We start from the raw sequence: 20,867 nt of genomic DNA, 5'->3' as shown, positions 1-20,867 counted from the left end.
GAGTCTTCCTCACTGTAGATATTCCAAACCTATGCCATGTGCTCTGGGATGACCCTGCTTGAGCAGGGAGGTTGGACCAGATGACCCACTGTGGTCCCTTCCAATCTGACCCCTTCTGGGATTCTGTGAAAAAGCCTCCAACATATGTAAAAAAAATTATCTATAAATTATTAATTATAGCAAACTTGACTACATTATCATGAAGCACTAGACAAACAGCAGCTAAGTGGAACATGTATTTGTGCTAGTAAACATAAAAATGTCCCCAAATAGACCTGAGTGAAGAGAAAGAAACCATCAACATTCTTCACCTTATCCCTTGCAAAGAGGAAACCAACATCACACTCCCCCCACATGAAGAACTCATATTGCTGACAACTTTTAATGACACCTCACTTTTCTTCTTCAGGAGGACCATTAACACCAGGCAAGAATCAGACACTAGAAAGCTTATTATATCTGTATCATTATCAGGAACGAGCTCTTATAATTAGATAATCTGGGCTGTAAGTGCCTGTATGATCATAATTGGCCTAATTGTAATTCTTTCAGTAGGCTGTTAGGACTTTTGTTCAAGCTAAGCTAACAAATTCCTGCCTTTGCACGCTGGGGGTGTTTCTTTCACTCCCCCTAATTCCAGAAGGTGTTTGGCAGGTCCAGCTTTCTGTTTCAATATAACCCAGAAGGAATTCATTGCAACATTTCTTTACCTCAGTCAGATATGAACCTATCAGGAGATAATTTGGCCTTGATTAAGAATCACCAGGAAATTAAGAAAAACAATAATTAACTAATAACGTAAAGCTCATTACCGAAAGGAAATGTACCCAAATCTCAGTCCACACTCTTACAGGCAGAAAGCAATTCCTAAGGAAAACTGACATTATCCTGTTGTACCTTTTCTTCACAATAATGACAAGGATAGAAATACATCCCACTTGCATGATACAATTCCAATTTCCAAAGAAGAAAGCACAGAGCACTACCTACAGCACTGAACTCTGAAATCTGAACTGCCATAAGCTCAAGGCTTGATGAAAAGAAGAAAAAATAGCTCATAAAAAGCCATCTATCTGGGACATAAATAACGGGCAATTAACTAGGTGGACCTTCTGTATATCTCAGCAGAAGACAGATTTAAAATTTCTGTACTCCATGTGAAGGTATTTCTGGATAAAACATTGCCAGAGAAAATGAAAAAAATAAGAGCAGAAGCTTTATCATCTCAAGGTCAACATAACTGCATGCTTACAAAAGTTTAAAAAGTGCCTCCCTCTCTTTCCCTACTGCAAACTCAAAGAAACAAAGTACTCAGCAACTAAGAACCATCCATGAGAGCTGTGATCCTTGCCTTGCTCTTCCTACAAAGCCAAGAAAAGAAAAAAAATAATCTTATTGTAAGAGCTCCCAGCCCTGCAAACAAACCTCTCACCATCCTCAAGCACCTCACAAGCACTGCTAGAGCACTCCACAATTAATAAGTATTTACAGACCAGATTTTCTGCTTTTGCACAAGATTTACACTATTGAATTGAAACAGGTGTCTTTGTTGGTCTTTGACAGGAGCAGCCTGTGTGTGATCACCTTGTTTTCCTGGGTGACTCACCAAAGTACTTGTCTTTTTATTTTTATAACTGCACAAATCTTTTTCTTTCTAGAAAGTCTTATGGGCGTTTTTAGTGATGAACAGAGGAAAACCTTCTCACAAAGTTGGGTTAAAATTTCTTTATGTACTTCTTTTCCTACAAATAGCTACAGAAATACAGAGGCAAATAATGACATTTCCTTCTATCCTACCAAAACTGTGGCCCTTTTCTCCACAGGTTATCTCCCATGGAAATGTAGATGTTTTAGATACCTGTTCCCAGTCTTCACAACATCCTTAAAGTGGGCTCAAATTGTTACTTCTGCCTTAACATTCCCACATTCCTGCTTCAAGATTTCTTACTAAAATGCTGCAGAGCCTCTGGGCTGGGATAGGAAAAAAAAAGCCAGGAAAACATTTGTTTTTTCCTTCCTCATGCTCTCCTTTTTTTTGCACAATTGCCACAGATGACGCTTAGGAAACGTTTACAAAAGCAGCACTTTTTTCTCTCCACGCATTTTGGATTTATTGTTGGAATTCTCTCTCTCTTTCAATGCCATCAAAGTGACTCATCCTTTATGAAATTCTTAAATTCATTCATCAAAATGTCATCCCCCAAAACTGTTTCTTGCCTGCTTGTGCAGGATGCAACTACATAGTCACAGAGAGAATCAAAAAGGCTTAGGGAATTCATCAAGTTCCAAAGCTTAAACAGCTCCTGAACAAGACTTATAGACTATGCCTAGACACATTAAAATGTCTTCCAGTTACAGTAAAAAGCACAATTCAGCAGAATTTAAGCTGAAAGACCAACCATCCTTACCAGAGTGGCACAAAACCTCAACATATGAATGTATAATAGAGGGAGTGCTGAGAATTGTCTGCAATTAAAGGAAGGCTTGAACAAACAAGGTATCAAACAAAGAAAAGCAGGAGACCCATTCACCATTTCTGGCCCTCACTCAGATTTATTGTACAGCCCAAGGTGCCAAACAAAACAGCCTGTGCTTCAAACTCTGCCTGAAAATCCAGTCAGTGGGAAGCAGCTGCCATGAAAAACCTTGCACAGCTCTGAAACTGCATCTCATTTCTGATTTGAGAGGACTTAGAAGGGGCTGCAACCTCCGTGGCCAATTTCATCTTGTCCTCACTTAACACAGGCACAGAGAGCAGCAAAGTCACTGATCACTCCCAGAACAAGGCAGGAGAACAGCTCAGCCTCATCACTCAAAATATTTCTCTAGATGAAGTGGCAGGCAAACATGGGGCTTCTTTCAGGGCCATTTCCCATTTCTCCACTCTGCAAAAGAGGCAGCAAAGCCTGGTTTGTGCAGCAAAACCTGCACCTAGGAGTCTCCCAAATTTTGAGAAAGCAGGTCCCCAAGTGAGCTGCTGGCAGACAACTAAAGCTCATTCTTGATCCCACTGCCCAAATTTGTATTAAAGGAAATAACTTGCTAGAAAATCACTGAAAATAGAACTAAAGTAATAGCTACTCAGTTTTTAATAAATTGGTTAAAGCTCCATAGTGTTTTCTTTTCTCATGAATCGTATTTTGCTGCATAAATTGAATGGAGTTACTTCAACCTACATTTTACACTAAGGTTTCAGCACTTTTTTCCCCCTCTAAAATTTAAGAAGGATAATCAGACACTGGGTGAAAAATTCCTTTGTGAAGAAAACCATATTTTATGTCCATGCAAAATATAAGGACTGCTTAAGTCATTTTTGCATACTTTAAAGTACCTCTTGCATTAAAATATCAGTATTTTGCAGTGTTAAATCTTCATTCAATCAGTAAAGATGGTGAAGTGTGAGAACAAATTCCTCCAAAACCTAAATTTGGATCTTTGGCTCCTCACCAGATATTCAGAGCCTTCCCTGAGACACCACACACACTCAGCTGCACCTGACAGGAGCACGAGGTGAGTCCATTCATCAAACCCATGCACATTTAAGCAGCCCAAGTCCCCAGCAGCTCTGGCTCCTGGAACCAGAGCTAGTGCTTTCCACCAGGCACTCATGAGTCTGATCCAATGACAGGCAGCAGCCTCACACCCTTACAGGCAGAGGCATTAGCAGAGCTGGGACTTGCTCTCTTCTTTCAACAGATGTTGTGGAACAAATCTCATGTGCCTACAAGGGTCGCCCTGACACTGCAAACTGCCTCTCCTGCCTGGGGCAGCATCACTGACAATAAATCATGCTGTTTGAAATTCCTGCTGACCTCCAGGACACCAGCTGGTGCCCTGTGCACAGCACATCTGCAGTCTGTGTCCAGATTCCTCTCAGTGCCAGCCCCTCTCCCACTTCCAGCCTGGAAGACTCCTGCAGCCAGGGACACACTAGAGAAGAGCCTAAGGACCCTGTCTTCCACCAGCAAATGGCCAACAGGATGTGACATTCAGGAAAGACTCAGTCATGTTACTTTTTATACCCATTCAAATTTAAAATATTGATCCTGCTTCGCTTGTGCAGCTCCTCAGCTATTTCTGATCTGTTGTAATGGCCCTCTGAACTGGGTTTATGATGGAAAAGTCTTTCATTTCTCTATCTTAATACTGAAAGGAATGGGAGAACCTGGGGTGACAGGTATATTTGCTAAGAACTGGTGTTTCTGGCCCTGGCAATTTGGGAAGCCAGACTTGGCAGCTTGGTTTTGCAGGCTCAGCCCAGTGAGAATATGAAAAGCAAATTCTAGTTACTACTGATTTTCACAGTTTTGCCTTTCACTCTTGAGGATCCTGAGCATTGTGAAACCATTAATTACACCATCTTAACAGAGTCAAGGTACTGAAGAGCAATAGTTTATTGGCATGTCTTAGTTAGTGTCTGATCCCCACATTATTGTAACTTCACCATTTTCCAAGTCAGGAAAGAAAAGCTTCGATTCTAGAGCATGTTAGAGAAGTCATCAGAAGAAAACAACAAAACCCTCCATCAAAACACATCAAACCATCCCAAATAATATTCTGCTACTCCACTTTCAGCAAGTGGAAGGAGAAGCATTACCTTTACCTTGTGTTCTCTTCAGTGTGATCTGACTAGCACTGTTCATCTCCTGACACGTAACCCAAGTGCAGAAACAGTGATTTCTGGTGCCTCAAGCACTCAAATACACACAGTAGTAGTTTTCCTTACCCCAAACCTGTAATTGCAGTCAGAATCAATTCTACAGTGTTACAGTGGGGGGATTTGTTCTCTTCCAGGCACTGGGGTTGAAGAGTGCCCTGTACCATCAATGGAACACAACTGCTCAGGGCTTGGACAGTGGCAGCTCTCTGACACAGCAATTGCACCAAAGGTGGGAAGAGAAAAATTCTGAAGCTGCAGGGGCTGTTAATGTGAGGTGATCTAAATACCTGCCTAGATTTTGGCCAGTGCACAGCTGAAGCTACAACCCTCTCTCCTTGGTAAGCAGCCTGGGAACTGCAATTACCGTGGTGGTCAAAGTCTCGGGTTCACATCTCTAAGGCAGCAACTCCATCAGCACAATTATATTGCTCCAGTGCCAACTACAAGGAAAATGTGCCACCAGTCTCAGCACCACCATGTCCTGGAGCACATAAATGTTAATTAGCAGCCTTTTTTTAGAAATTATGAGATGCTCTAGTCCTGCACAGTGTGAGATTTGATGAGATTAGAGCGCTGGTGGTACAGCTAATAAATCAGTTTACTGTACAACCTCATTTCCTTAATGAAGAGCAAATACCTGAGCCTTGGTAAAGCAGGAGTCCCAGGTGTACACTTGCTAACCAATGTGCTGGATTTAATTTTTTTTTACATTCTTCCAAAACAGGGAGCACTGACCTACTGCTCGTCATTAGAGAACGCTCTCCTGTCCGGGGTCAGCGTTAAGTGCAAACTTTGATGTCAGAATTAAAAAACACAGAAGAGATGACTGGCAAGGCCATTATGGGAGAATAACTAGTATAGTTTTCATAGGGGAATAACTTTTAAGAGCTGACAAGAGCTGTCAAGGTGTCAGGCCTGGAGAAGAGGCAGCACAATTAACATACCCTAGGCGTCATTCCGCTAGACGGGGAGAAAGCAGGATTTATTTAGGACAATTACAAGTTAATAAATGGAAGTGTCGGTTCCTCTGTAGAGCACCCATTAAAGCCTACAAAAGGTCAAAACCTCTTACAGTTCCTGTCATGGTAGGCAACACACTACCATTATTTTATATTTCAAGCAATTTTACTGTCAATGGCAGCAGTTACAAATGTGCAAGAAAATATTTTCCTTAGCAGTATACCAGGCAGTTTACTCCCCAGAAATCATCTGTGCTCCCAGAAGTGACTAATATTTTAAGGTTTTTTATTATGAGCTCTGTGGGGTTTACTGATTTATTTCTTGTTTTTCCAAACTGCACATGGGTGACTGAGAGCTTGAAGAGCTCAGGAGGGGATGCCATCCCACTTCTTTACATCCTCCAGCTACAAAAAAATCCAGGGAGTGATAGGCACCTACCCAGGGCAGCTGTGGCAGGCCTGCAGCCACTTCCCATGGGAAGAAGAGCTCTCCCCTCCACAAAAGTGAGGCCAGGCAGGGCACTGCTCCCTCCCAGCCACCCTTGTTCCCCTTGCTCTGGCTCCCCATCAAATCCAGACCTGGCACAGCCATTCACTTGCTCGTGTCAGCCTCACACCAAGAGTCAGCTCAGCTTGGAAACTGCTTCTGCTTTTCTTTACTTCCACTTAACAAACAAAACAACAAACAAACAAAAAAAAACCCCAAAAAAACCAAACAAAAAAAAAAAAAAAAAAAACAAAAAAAAACCCCAAAAAAACCCAACAGAAAAACACAAACAAAAACAAACAAACAAACAAAATCAGAACAAGAACTGGGTTTTCTTTACCTGCAGAATCGCTCACCTTCTGCAGTGGACCAAGAAAACAGGGACACTGCTTGAACCTTGATATTCTTAGTTGCCTTAACAATAAATAACAGGTCAAGTATCTCCAAGATATCAGATGGCAGCTGGAAGGATTTGCAAAGGAGCCCATTTTGGCCCATTCTGGGGCCCAATGAGCAGCCTGTGAAGCTGTTTTCCAACAGGGACACACAGATGGATTTTTAGATGTCTTACGCTGAGGCAATGAGAAGCTTCCAGACCCAGCACATTTTTAATACGCAGTATTTTCTCTATTGCTTAAGGAAAATGATACAACACTATTTTTGCCTTGTTGATCTTCCTGTTAAAGGAGGCAGGGATGAGTCATTAGCTATTCTTGCTTCCCTTTGTTCACAGCCAGGCAGGTGTGCAGAGCCAAAGCAAGATACCCAAATGGCTCTTGGAAAGAAAACCTGCCACCCGCAGAGACATTTGAAAAAGACTAGCTGTCATTTAAGACATTATCTAGCATTATTTAAGCAAAATAAACCCCCACATCATCATAATTTTAAGCCATTTTAAGGCTGCCCAGCTCCCACCATCACAAATCCTATTGCTCATTGTAATGAAAGCTTTGCTTGGACAGTCACTCCTCCTGAGTTTGAGTTTTTTTGATTTAGTTTAGGAAAAAAGTAAAAGCATCCTAAAATGTCCTCTGGTATTTAACATATGCCTTGAAGGACTTTTGGCATGGGATGGATGGACATCTGCTCCTGGCCTGACCTACTTTTAAGCATCTGAGCATACAAAAAGTCTCCTTGTAAATATTCCCTGCAGAGTACTTCTTTTAGCTGCTAATCCCCCAGTGATTTCACCTGCCCCTCAGAGACTTTTATGTTTTTGTTTTTGCTCTTTTTGATCCCAGCTGAACTCAGTTGTCTTGGGTCTGGCCACTTGAAGGTGTTGGTCACAAAGGAGTAACTCAGACTAGAGCTCCCAGGCAAACACCAAGCGCTCAGTGACCAGGTGTCAGCCTTACAGGCAAAGCAGATGTGAGACAGGCTGGAACTCAAACATATTCTTACTCAGTGAGCACGTAAAGATCACACCTAGACTATAAAATTTATCTTAGATTATGTTTTTAATGTATTTCTCATTATACAATCCATAATTTTTAACCAACTCTATGCGTTAGGCCGATGCAAGTGTACTAATTAGGTATTCCTCAGAAATGCAAAACTGTGGGCAGAAAGGAGGGAAGAATATGAAGTAATGCATCAGCAGCATGTGCTGTACTCTCCTCCAAACAAAAGGGAAAAGAAGGATTCATTAAGCAAGAAATGAGTCTTGAAATGGCAGAGAAGAAAAGCCTCCTGCTGGGGCTGAGAAGTGGGACTGTGAAGAGATGAGAGAGAAGAAGAGGTGGCAGCAGGCTCTGTCTCACAAAACAGAACCATTCCTGACAGCCTTAGCCTGACTTAGCAAAGACAGTGAAAACAACTAAGAGTGACTTTTATAAGCACCATTTTAATGCTTCATTCCCCTATTTTGTTTTTTTTTTCTAATTTTTCCCCTTTGTGAGTGTTAAGGAAGGCTGCAATAATGACCCCTAACCTCTGCTGCTGCTGTAACCCCATCGCTGGCAGCCTCTTGCTTGGTTTCCAGCTCTCATTACCAGCAATTTGTAAGAAGCAAGATTTGTCTCTCTGTAGTTATAAATCATGTAGCACAATGAGATCCTGTACCAGATGTGGCATACACATGACAGTGCAAGCAAGCACTTAACTGCTATAAAATTTAAAAATAAAAATAAAAAAAAATAGTTTTAAGTAAAGTTTAAAAAATCAGCATTTAAAAAGTTTTTATTAATTTTTTTTCTTTCAATTTTATTGCTGGAAAAGGGAAGGTGAGGTACAGGTACAGGGCTTACTTGTGTCCCCCCTTGTTATCATTATGTATATCAAGAGTGCACACCAAGACAACAACAGTAAGTGCTATCAGGGAAGCCAGGCATTTAAAAGTAGTTGCATTAATCATGAATGAACTTGAATTAATGTAATTTATAATTTATATTACAGTATACCATGGGTCTCTTGCCACTTCTAATTTAAGAAAGGATGCAAGCTACTGTTGGAACAGACAATTCAAGGAAAGAAGGATTTCTCCAAGAGGGAGGCTGTCACATACACTGCTTGTATTTATATGGTCTTCTGCAGATTGAATGCCTTAAAAAGCTTTTCTTTTAACAATCATTCAACCAAAAGACACCCTTTCAATCACACTTTTATCACAGTTTCAATTGTGTGATGCTGAACCACTCTCCTCTGCCACACACGGAGACTTTGGAAGGAAGGGAGAAGTCCTTTACAGAACCATTCAGGTTTGTCCCAAGGATGTTTGTCAAGAACAAGACTGGGTGAAAACACACAGAGAACCAGGAGGCATGACTGGAAAAAGTGTGTGGGATCCTTGAAATGAAGGAAAAGCCTCAGCCAATCCCAAACACAAGCAGGATAAGGCAGGGGCACATTTCTAACTTTCCTTTTCATTGACTCTTGAAATGATCTCAAAGCATGGCTGCTGCCTGTGTGCCAAAAACAGAACAGACACACTCCTGCCCACCTCATCTGTCCCTTCAAATGCTCACCGTATTTAGGCCTTTCTTATTTCATTCCTTTCCTTCCTTTCCATTTCCTTATTTCATTTCCTTTCTTATTTCCTTCATTCCCACCTCATCTGTCCCTTCAAATGCTCACTGGATTTAGGCCTTTCATATTTGATTCCCACTGTGAGGGTGGGGAAAGCTTCAATTCAGAAGCCACTCAGACCCTTGCTGTAGTTGGAGCACTAATTAATAATAATAAACTGAAACAAGAGCCAGCCAGCAGAGGCTCTGCAGCCAAGACTGTGCTGACTGCATGGGGAAAAAAAAGAGAAGAAAACCATGAGTTCACGTTTTAGCCTCCACTGAGCAATCCTAGAGCGCTTTAGCAGCTTGAAGGCACTTCTTTAACAAAATAAATTAATAAATTTTAAATAAAAATAAAAAAATTATTAAATGATGATAAAATAAATTTTAATAAATTTTAAATAAATTAAAATTTACAGAACAAAAGTAATGACTGTTTCTAGAGCAGCATTACTGTGCCTAATAAAACCCCAGTGCTCGTGCCTGCCCAAGGCTTACAGCCTTTCCCTCAGTGGACCTGGAGCTCACCCCTGGCCCTGAGAGGTCCCTCTGTCCCTCTGTCCTTCTGTCCCCAGCTGCAGGATGAGCAGGGCCATGGCTCCTGAGAAAAACTCTCACTCCCATGTAGTTGGTTTGCCTTGTCACATCTCCCCTCAAAAGGCAGCACTGATTGCAGCACGAAGCTGCAACAGGTCAGAGCTACCACTAAAAAAAGAACAAGCTTTTTTTGAGCTGAATGGAGGGTTGATTTTGCAAGGATCAGCAAAGGCTGCAGTAGTTACCCTAGGAATGACTCTGGTCTGTACTGAAAAGGTTGCTCAGTTCTCCCCAAAGAATGAGAGATCTCACACAGAAACCAGCATGCACAAACTGCAGGGCATGAAGGAGAATACTAGCAGAGCTCCCAGAGGGCAAAAAAAATACCCTGAAACTCCTTTTTGCTAGCAAATAGGAAACTGCAAGGTGGCTTTTGCAGGATCAGGCATAGAGTACTAACCACTGACATACACCACTTAATCATTTCAGCTAATTAGATTGTCTTGTAAGAAATTATTCACCTTGAGGGGTCAGAATTTAATATACTGCTAGGAATGTATTAGTTTTTCCTTTGCTTTCTTTTTAATCACTTGACAGCTCAAAATCATGGAGTAACAAAATGCTTTTCATATTATTCATTACTAACAGTTAATCTACCATCTCCTTGATTATTTTCAGGACAGCAGTGGAACTGCATCTAGAATTTCTGAAAACTGCAGAAGAGGTATTCTGCTGATTGGTTTGAATTTTGCAACCATAATGAAGTTTAAATTAATTGTGGAAGACTGACTCTGTTAAAGCAGAAAGGAAAATAAAAAGCAGTATTTTTCTTGTAGGTAATTGCTTAGCTGATCTATTGCCTGACTGCTAGGTAAACCATCATCTGATCTCCATGCTTGTACAAGTTTTTAATCATTTCTCCCCATCCAAACACCGTATTACAATACACACAATGCCTCAGAATCATGAATTAAAAAACTGTATTTTTCCTATCTTCAAATCCTAATTATTGTGTCCATTCTTATCTTACTGATGAACAGAAAAAATTATTTTCTTTTGCAATAGTGTTGGCCAAACAGCAGAAACCTGATAGATCCTGATATGGTAAATCAAAATTTAAAATTGGCCCCAAGTTCTGCTAACTTGCATGCAGAAATTTTCATGATTTAAAAAGACCCAGTTGGACTGAAATATATGATTCGAGTTTGAAATAAAAGGATGAACCACACAGCAGTATAAATGCATGCCAGGGAGAGGAACATGCAGGATGTACGGAATAAACAGTGCTTCCTCTTGTCCCTTATTCCCCTCCCTCCTTCCCTCCCAGTTTGCATTGGTGCTGTCATTTTTTTCCCCCTCACCAAAGTGACAATCTAGATTTGGAAAACAGTAATAAATGAGCAATGTGCAGTTGAAAAAAAACCTAATTATTTTGAATGGAAATTTAATGTTAGTGATTTATCAGGTTACCAGGCTGATCTGGATATCTAAAAGGACAGAAATTAGAGAACTGCAATAACTCATAACCAGAAGAAAAAAGAATAAATAACTTATGACAAATACTAAGCTTCTTATCTGAGGAAGGGTTGCCACGGGGTAAGGCTCCTCCTGCAGTAAAGAACAACTCCTCATGGAATCAGCAGTGTCAGTGCATGGGGTTAATATTCTGTTTGCAGGCTATTACTGGGACAGATGGGGTATCCACTCCTCTAATAGAATTGTGTTTGCTCTAAAAACACTTCTTCAGAAAAAAAAATAAGTCAATTAGTTAATCAAACATTATTAGGGAATCGAATTTCCCAAACACAAAAACAGAAAAAGTTTCACAGTATCTTTTCTCTTGTAATTACTATGGCAGGGACATAGTGATATGTCTTTTTTTTTTGTTTTGTTTTGGTAATGAGAAAACAGAGCACACATTGGCAACAAAATTGGATTTTGCAGGATTAATACTTCACTCAAAAAATCCTCATCTAACCCATCAGTACAAGTTTTGAGCTAAAGAATGTCTAACTATGTTACACTGATACCCACCAAGAAGCCAAACGCTGGGATTAAATTTCATAGGTAAAATAAAAAAAACTGGAAGGAAAACAAATAGTTTTTTTCCTTCATCCAGGAAAGAGTGTGTGAAGCTTCTCCCTGAATACACTGAATTATTCCTAAAGAACAGAACTTATCTATTTAATTTTAAAATGCATTCTGTAAAGTGGAACAAAGACTCCCACTGGCAGCCTTCCACTGCAGACACGTCACAAACAGACCAGCCAAACCTTGTGCCCCAACACAACTGCACATCCTCTTTTCCTGAACCTCCCAGTTCCTGCTGATTTTCCTCACTCTGCCCACACCAAACCTGACCCCAAACCCAACATGTGGCAGCAGGGGTGACCCCCAGCAGGGCAGCTCATCCTGCCAGAAATGCTCCCCTTGGGGCCACGATCCGGACACATCCCGTATCCCAGAGGGTGAGACCCTCACCCTGGCTCCCTCCCTCCTGGCAGAGTGGGCTCCTATCATGTTGGCTCTTCTGCCACATGGCACTTCTTCACAGGAACAGCAGAAGGCTTTTTGCTTGTTTTTATTATTTAAAGGACTTGACAAAGGGAGCATCAAGTCTATCACAAGACTCAGCTCCAGTGCTCCCAGCAGCGCTGAGCTATAATTAATAGACCTGCTGATGACCCTTATTAGCATTGATGCCAGCACAAGTGCTTAAAACTTAAAAGGAAAATCATCACTAAAAAAAAAAACCAACTCAAAAAACCCAGAGAACCCCCAATCCAACCACAAAAGATGGTTAAATAATGCAATCTGAATGGAAAAAAAGACAAACCAACCTGAAATACAGTGATAGAACAGAGTGTGTTTGGGAGAGGAGGGGCTCATTTCAGGGTTGTATGTGCATTACAAAAACATTTATGTATATGAATGCACAGCTGAACATTTGTTTGTGTTCCCTTAATATCAAAAAAGGCTACAAAGATGAGGATGTTTTCCTGAGGGAGAAAAATGAAATAACAGAAAGACATGCTAAGTTACATCCTGAGATAGCAGTAAAAGTAAGAAAGGACTTCACAAGATCGATTCAAACACAAATGTTTAAATTTCTTCTGTGCTTGGGTGGTTAAGACTGCCTGCCCATGAGGACACACCAAAATGTGTAACATAAGATGTATAACATAACTCTAACATAAGAAACATGAGAAAGAGAAGGAATATATGATTTCTTCATTCCAGAAAATTCAGCTGCAAAAGACCTGTTATATTAAAAATAACAAAGTCACTTGTATAAAAATAAGAAGCCACGTAGCCTCAAAGAAAAAAAAATAAATAAGAGAAATACTGAAATGTATCTCAAATAATTATTTTCACTTGCAAGGAATTCAAAAAGATGGCACTGGGAGCTCCATCCAGTGCCAGGCTGACGCTCTCCCCAGGAGGGTGGAGCAGCTGGCACTGCACCTGCATCCTGCTGCCCTTCCTCATCCTCCCTGCAGAAATGCAGCCACCCCTCACTCATGCAAGGTACAGGCACTTCCCTCATCCCAGAACAGCAGAGGTACTTTATAAAATCTCTTATTAGATGCCTACATGCCTGAAATTTGACATGCAGTGCACCACCTTTTCCTTTTTGCTCATGAGGCAAATCTTCAGGAAAATTCTTGAAGTTCCTCAGTTTTTATCCTGCACTACACCAAAGCTCTGGACACAGTGCTCTAGAAGACAATGGGTATTTTTTGGGAATTGTTATTTCTGCATTGCAAAAACTGCATGTGTTGCCTCTGGCCCAGTCCAATTCCCACAGCTCCAGGGGAAGCTAACCTGCAAAAAAGCAGGCCTGAAAAAACACAGCATAAAATACTGCTGGCTCTCAGCAAAGAGCCAATTTAACACATTTACCAAGTGTGTAACTTTCCCAGCACTGGTGCCATTTCCCTGCAAACAGATGCAAACTCTTGGGCTGTGCCAGGAGCTGCAGATGCAGTGCAGTGCACCCTCTGCAGGTGCCAGCCAAGGAGAAGAGATGGCACATCTCTTTTTTTCCTTTTTCAGAGGGAATAACTGCAATGAGAGCTCTTTCAAAGAGCTGTAATGATGACTGCAAGGATTCGTTTCTTTGTGTTTAAATTGCAGGCTCAAACAACTGCTAACATCCAATTATCTTTGCTGGGAGTAGTGGCATCCCAAATGTGCTATATTGCTCTTAATTTATACCTTACATGCCTTGTAACTCATAGGAGGTACAGATTTAGTAAAAGGATGGGGGTTATATTATTATTATGTCTAATCACACCTTTCCACTTCCAAATTTCTTGTTCTCCACCCATATTCCACAAAATATTTATTCAAACATATGAAAATTAGTCAAGTTTGGACTTCTGGCTGACTAGAGATTGATATTTTCTGATGTGAATAGAGATTATCTCCAGTTTATTTGGCACTGATGTCAAAAGAATGTGCAAAGAGAAAGATGTAAAGAGAGGAGAAAAATGTAGACAGGAGAGATCTGTGTCTGGAATAGGGAAAGGGGACATCTACTAATTTAGTTTTCCTGCGTAATTTGTGTGTTATTCCCCGAGTACAATTTTAAATACATTTGTAGAGTACAGAGATCATTTTCATCCAGACAGAAACAGTTTGAGAAATGACCTCAGATTCTGTGGGGAAAAATTCCTGCTCACAATTTACTTAATTGATTGTATTTTCATCTGTAGATGCAAATACATTAGGGCTATCTCTTTTTCATCACAGCTTTCTCTATTGTTGTTGTTGTTTGGTGTTTGGAATATTCCTCCTGGGAGGGCAGACCAAGCTGGAGTGTGCTGCTATGGCATTGGGTGATTAACCAGGAGTTCTGGGATGGAGATTTTCAAACCCCTCTTTGTCCCTGTAGTGACACAAGTCTCTGGAGGAGTGTCTGGCCCAGGGGACCGAGCTGTGAGCTGCAGATTTCTTCCCCAGGCAGCACAACTCACCGAGCAGCTCTGAGCTGAAGGTCACTCACCCAGAGCCTGAGCTGCGTTATCAAACCCACAGCATCGCAAGGAGAGCAGGCAGGGCCTTCCAACCCCTCACAGAGCTCCTTCCAGAGGTGTAGGAAACGCTGCATGGAGTCATACATGTGTTTTTAAAGCCCTGGCCTCAAATCCCACCTTCTGTGGGTTTAGGCCATCGTTATCCAATAGCAATTCCCTCATTGCTATATGAAATAATAGCAGTTGCTCATCTCTCTGTATTGCACTCAGAACATTGCTGCTTTTAAACACACCAGCATTTTATTTTGTTAGGGTTTGGTTTTGTTTTGTTTTTTTTTTCTTTTTCTAAGCTTTCAAAGCAAAGCAGAGAGTTCATTTTTCTCTGTTACCACTGACAGCTTGCAAGTTGCTGTTCCTGGAGTATTTCATAAAGGCTACAGATATGCTCTCCAAACAATATTGTAAAAGCTAAGAACAGGAAAACAGTAACAGAAGCAGTGGGGCTCTTGAGACACTAAACTCCTTCAGGTTCTAGGAAATAAAACTGGGTTTACCCTAGTCCTGTGCTTTCTTCCTGGACTGCTCAGAAGGTGCTCACACTATCTCAAAGTGGGTGCTCAGAAGCTGTTAAGACACAGCAAATCAAAACACAATCACCACCTGACAGCACAGGGCCTCCCAGCCAGTGGAGAAAACCCACATAATAAATCTTCTGGTTTAAATCCTGTAAATTTTGTGTGCTAGCAACATTTGAATGGAAGGAAAGAAATTCTTCTACAATAGAACTGAGGTACAGGAGCTGTCAGGAACATTTTCTCTGCCAAACCCTCCCATGGCTTAGATGGTGTAATAACAGACTGCACAATTTGGATTAACTATGGCTTTTCAGAAAAGCCAGGATGAACTCAGGTTTAGGCAGAGCTTTCATCCATTTGATCATACAGAAACCACTCCCAGGTGCTGGGATCACTGAAACCAGAGTGGCTTACAACTGTCCTTGGGTAGTGGGAAACTCTTTGTACCAAGTGCTTCCCCTTACTTGCCCATGATTGTAGAAAGGTGTGATAGAAGGAAAAAATAATAAAAAAAAATAAAAAAAATAATTAAGCAAAATCCAAAGACAGATTACTAGCTCCTCTCACCTCTATTGAACTTCTGGAGAACTTCTGCCATTAACATAGAAGTCTCAGGACAAAATCAGAGCATTCAACAGTAGAACCTGCACATGTCTTCAGCAGGCTTATTAAAACCACCCAAAAAAAGCATTTGGTGTGAAGTTCTCGAAAACAGAGCAAATCAGAGTGAGCCTCTGCTGCAGCATATGTTGCCTGCCCCCTTTTACACACAAAATATGGGAAGAGGAATGTTTTTTCTTCATAGCACTAATAGAAGCCACCACAAAAAGCATATTCCAGGAGAATTAAACCCAATGTTTTATCTCAGGAATTAACAGCTTTATTTGACAGTAACATTACTGAAATTTTTTCCTTTGGCCAAACAAGCATCCATATAATTTCTTGTACTTGAAAACTGTATTTTTTTTTCTGTTTCCTAGCAGGGAGATTAGACTTGTGAATGTCAAACAGAGGAAGAAGATGTGTCACCAAACACATCCACAGAGCCACATGTAAACACAGACACACAGATCCCCTGCAGAAAAGATGGAGAGGCAGGATCTGCCATGCTCCATCAGAGGCTGGCACAGTGCCCACCCTTTCCTGCCCAAAACCATGAGAAAACAAAAATTACCATGTGAAACACTGGAAAAAAGTTCCTACTCAGTGTCACACCTGACCTCAGCTTCAAAATCAATTTTTCATCAATACTTAGCAGATGAACAAGGACTGGAGCCTTCAGGTTCTCATTATTTCAAAGTGCTCACAGCACTAAAAATTATTAAATATAAATCCTAAGTGAGGTTAAGTGGGGAAGACTCTGCTCATAACTTCTCTTTTCCTGCTGTCCATCAATGGAACACCTAAAGGATCAGTTCCAGCTGTACTTTAACTAAAACTCATAATAAACATACAGGATGCAATGAAGCTACCTGCTAATTTCTTATCTAATATGAATTTTCCCCTCCAGCTTCTCACAGGTTGCTGCTGCTGAGGTCCACATCTTCACAGTTCTCCAAAATAAACCTAACACTCATACTGACAGTGTAAATTATGGGCTAAATAAAAATACCAGTGAAAGAGAGAGAGAGAGAGAGAGAAATATTTCAGGGATGAGTGCTAAAGAAAAGCAAGTCATTATTCTATGTAATACAGATATAAAACATGTGTATATTGTGCTATACCTGAGCAGAATAACAGGAAAAAGGGAGATTCAATTAGAATGAAAAGAAATCAATCCAGATCCACAACTATATGATTTTACCAGATAAAAAAACCAGAAAAGGTACAGAATAATTACCAGCTAAGTGGCCTATGTAGGAATTTTCTGTACAGTTATTACATATATTTATATTATCATTACATATATGTTCAGGGGAGTCAAGATGTATTGTCTTTCCTTTGGAATTAAACAGATGTAACCCCTCTGCAGATCAGGATGTTGCCCTGGGATGCATTGCCTCTCTCATTGTGTGGAAGTACTGCTTTTATCTCACCCAAGTCAGACACAAAACCTGGAGCTGAAGTGATACCATGTAGTGATAGAAACCCAAATACTGATGCTTTAAAGTTAAACACAGACTCCTTCCATTGACACCCTTTAATACAGTGCATTGAAATAAAATCATAGCTCATTTCAGAACCATACCTGCACTAATTTAAGCAGACAGAGCCTGTTTCAGAGCTGTATCTGCACTAAAAAAGAAGTTTACCAAAGAGCATGTCAAGTTTCTTATGCACATCTGTTGCAACAAATGTTTTGCGGTGAGTTGCGTCTGAAGTACACCCCAGCATTTCTGTGAAAAATTAAACTCCTAAGAAGGAAATTACACATTTACAATTTTAATCACATTATTCATTATTATTCATCATTCCCTGTTCCTCTTCACAATTAAACTGTTCAAATTTCTCTTTCTTCCCACCTCAGAATTTTTGACTGCAAAATCTCCACGGTAAGATTTGTTCCCAAGAAAACAGCGTATTCTGCTTTCCAGAATCTGCATCTGAGGACAACTCAGCTGTGATTTCCCAGCCCATCTGAAGCACAGCTTATCTAATTATTCTATCTGAAACTAAGTTGGAGTACTGAGCAGATTTCTCTTACCTGTTTGTGAGCATGATCATAAGAGTTAATGTGATTGTCAAACTCCTGGTGTTTATAGTACTGCTTGTCACAGAGTTCACAGTAGAAGTTGGCTTTAAGATCTTCCAGAGCTTTTGCTATCGTGTTTTTCTTTTCAGCATAATCCTGGAGGGGGGCAGGAAAAAGTAATTTTAGTTTTGCCTTTGATGCTGAGAATGGATTTTGTGCTCTGCAGTTAATCATATTTGTAAACATTTACATACCTCTGTAACTAAAAGCCTGCCCATATTTGCTGTGTTACACTGCACATATTTACTGGATCTGCTGCTAGGCTGAAGATTTGCACACTTCAGTTTGCTATACAGTTGGCAGCTCCCCTTCAGGGCTCTGTCAGAGGCTAGGATTTCCCTGGGTTCCATTTAAATACAAATATTTATCATGCTGAAGGCTATTTTCAAGTTCATTTTGATCCAAGCCTCGCTCCTCAGTAATATACTCAAGCACAATAAGCATGAAGGTACAAATGACAATTATTTAGCTATAAGGTTTTTACAAGAAAGTTTGCTTACTAAAGAAAAACAAAACAAAACACCAAAACAAAGAAAACCCAGAATTTAAAGAAACCACTAGGTGCCTGTACATATGAAACATGAGGTACATTTTCACAGCTGAGATGTAATTAATATCTTCATCACTTGGTGCTTGTCATCCCATATCAGGACACACCCATACATTAACCAATTAAACAACTCTGCTTATCATTTATGAAAAATTTACATACAAGACTTTTTTAATCCTCTAAATACATTGATGGCAATGTGGCCTGTTGTGAAAGAGCATGGAAATGGTCTGACATGTCAGATTAGTGTAACACCAGTTAAACACTGAACATGGAAAACCTCAGTGCAGTGGCTCCTGCTTTTGACAAGTCTGGGACAGAATCTCAGTCCGAAATCCCAAACATGTCAAATATTGCTTAACAAAATAAACCCCTGGGATTTGTTTCTCAGAGCTTACTCACTCTGAGTTCTTTGGTTCAGGCAGATTAAGATAAAAGGTAATATTGTAATCAGAACATCCAAAACTGAGTTAATTGGGAGAAAAAAACTGTATTTGCTTGCAGTTTTCACAGCTGGCGACTCATATACTTCCAATATATTTTGGGGACTTTAAAATGGAAAATTTATGTTATCAGATTAGAATATATTCATAACAGTGTTGTTTATTCTCAGGAGAGAGGAACAGTAGTCATAAAATTAAAATTATATCCAGAAAGTAGTTATTATTTAAAGTAGCACTTTAACTACACTTCAGCATGATTGGACTGCTAGCAAACACTGTTGATTCATACCCAAACTGAAGTACTCCCTCACCAAAATTTTGTCCATTAATAGAATTACACAAGTCACTCCAGAGTGGTATTTTGAATATTGGCTGACACATGACAAATTCACAGATTCCTAACACTTTTCTACAGCGATGTTTCATAAAATCTGTTCCATTTAAATCCAAAGTGAGTTAGCATTTTATTTCAAGAAATAGCAGTACTTCACACTTGAAAATACATTTATGCACTGTGGAAATTTCACCTGGAAACTCTGCACTTAGCTCTTGGTACCAACTAGTAAAGATTGCAGGTTTTAAACCACTTCAGGTATTACCACAATGCCAGCAGCAGAATTAACATGAAGACCCTAAGGAGTGTTTCCCTTGAAACACTTTAAAAATAAATCTTGTAATCTACAAAGGGAGGACACTTAATTTGGGTTTATTAAAACATGAAAAAGAAAAATCTGAATTTGGGGGAATTACTGGAACTCTGGAATACTACTGAACATCATATATTTATATATATATATATATGTGTATATATATATATAAATAAGGAGACACCATGTGATGGTTCCTAAGACAAGAACAGTGAATTAAATAGTAATTTTTCATAAAGATCTTTTTAACCCTCAAGGAAACTTTGGTAAGATTTACTAATGTTGTGAAACACCCTGAATAAAATTATGTAACTTCACTGCTGGTGTCCTTGACACAAAGCACCCTTTTTGAAACAATATACTTTTTTCCTAGCAAAACCTAACCTGAATGCAATTAGATTTGGCATGCCAATGCATATTAATGAGGCAGGGACAATGGAACTCCATGGAAAACTTTACTGCAAAGAATATCAGGGTTTCTATCAGTAAATTCCTTCAGCTGGGGTTTTTTTTGGGGACTGGGTTAAATTTACATTACAATAGTACATCACAGTTTCAAAGGTAAGTAAAGAATGGCAACACATCTAAATTAAATGTAAGTAGATGGGATGGAAAACAATAAAGGGGCTCAACCATGCATGGAGAAGGGACTTGTAAATGACAAGAACCAGAACTGTTTGACCTTGGGAACATATAAATGCCTGTATTGGTTCAGCCTTTTAAACCTGCGCAAGATTTTGGTCTGTACAACTAAGGAAAGTGACTCTTAACTAAGCACCTGTATTCTGCTGTTTTCAGCTGCTGCATATTGGAAAAGGCCATAAATACAGACTTTTATTCCCTTTGACTGGGTCACTGTTAAGCCCATGTACCCCCACCACACCTTCTCTCGGGTATTGCTCCCTGAGTGACACAGTTCTGGTTTATTCACGCATTCCTTACACCAAGGCCACTCATCACCTCTGCTCACTCTTTCCATAGTCTCCAGAAGAAGATCTAAGAACATGCCACACCACGGTGCCATGCACAGATCCATTTAGACTCTCTGTTTTCTACCCTCTCCTCAGTTTTTTTGTCAAAAATCATGATGCAGCACTAAACTAACACTTTGGTACAACTCCTTTATCACCCTTTGCTGCTGTATAATATTTTGCTGGCAGATGTTTCCTATGCAGCTACTAAACATCATCCAACTTAAAAAAAAATTCCCATTTCTCCAGGGGCAGCAGCCACTCAAGACAAAGCTCAAGACTTCAGCCTCATGTATTTCACATGCACACACACACACAAAACCCCTTAAGGACGTGTCCAGGATTAGAGGATGGTGTCCAGG

The 20,867-nt window shown here is 40.1% G+C and overlaps 1 protein-coding gene across 1 annotated transcript in view; it reads right to left on the bottom strand.

Annotated features, from left to right (window-relative positions):
* The window catches only part of ZNF804A (zinc finger protein 804A), an 88,477-nt gene that overhangs the window by 18,894 nt on the left and 48,716 nt on the right, over positions 1-20,867 (bottom strand). Inside the window, exon 2 of the mRNA XM_033516154.1 lies at positions 17,847-17,990. Coding sequence (XP_033372045.1) covers positions 17,847-17,990 — 144 coding nt within the window. The remainder of the gene's footprint in view (positions 1-17,846; positions 17,991-20,867) is intronic.

The sequence above is a fragment of the Parus major genome, chromosome 7 (genome assembly GCF_001522545.3).
Source record: "Parus major isolate Abel chromosome 7, Parus_major1.1, whole genome shotgun sequence".
Taxonomy (NCBI): domain Eukaryota; kingdom Metazoa; phylum Chordata; class Aves; order Passeriformes; family Paridae; genus Parus; species Parus major.
The sequence above is the reverse complement of the archived record's forward strand: the minus strand, read 5'-3'. Positions and strand labels throughout refer to the sequence as shown.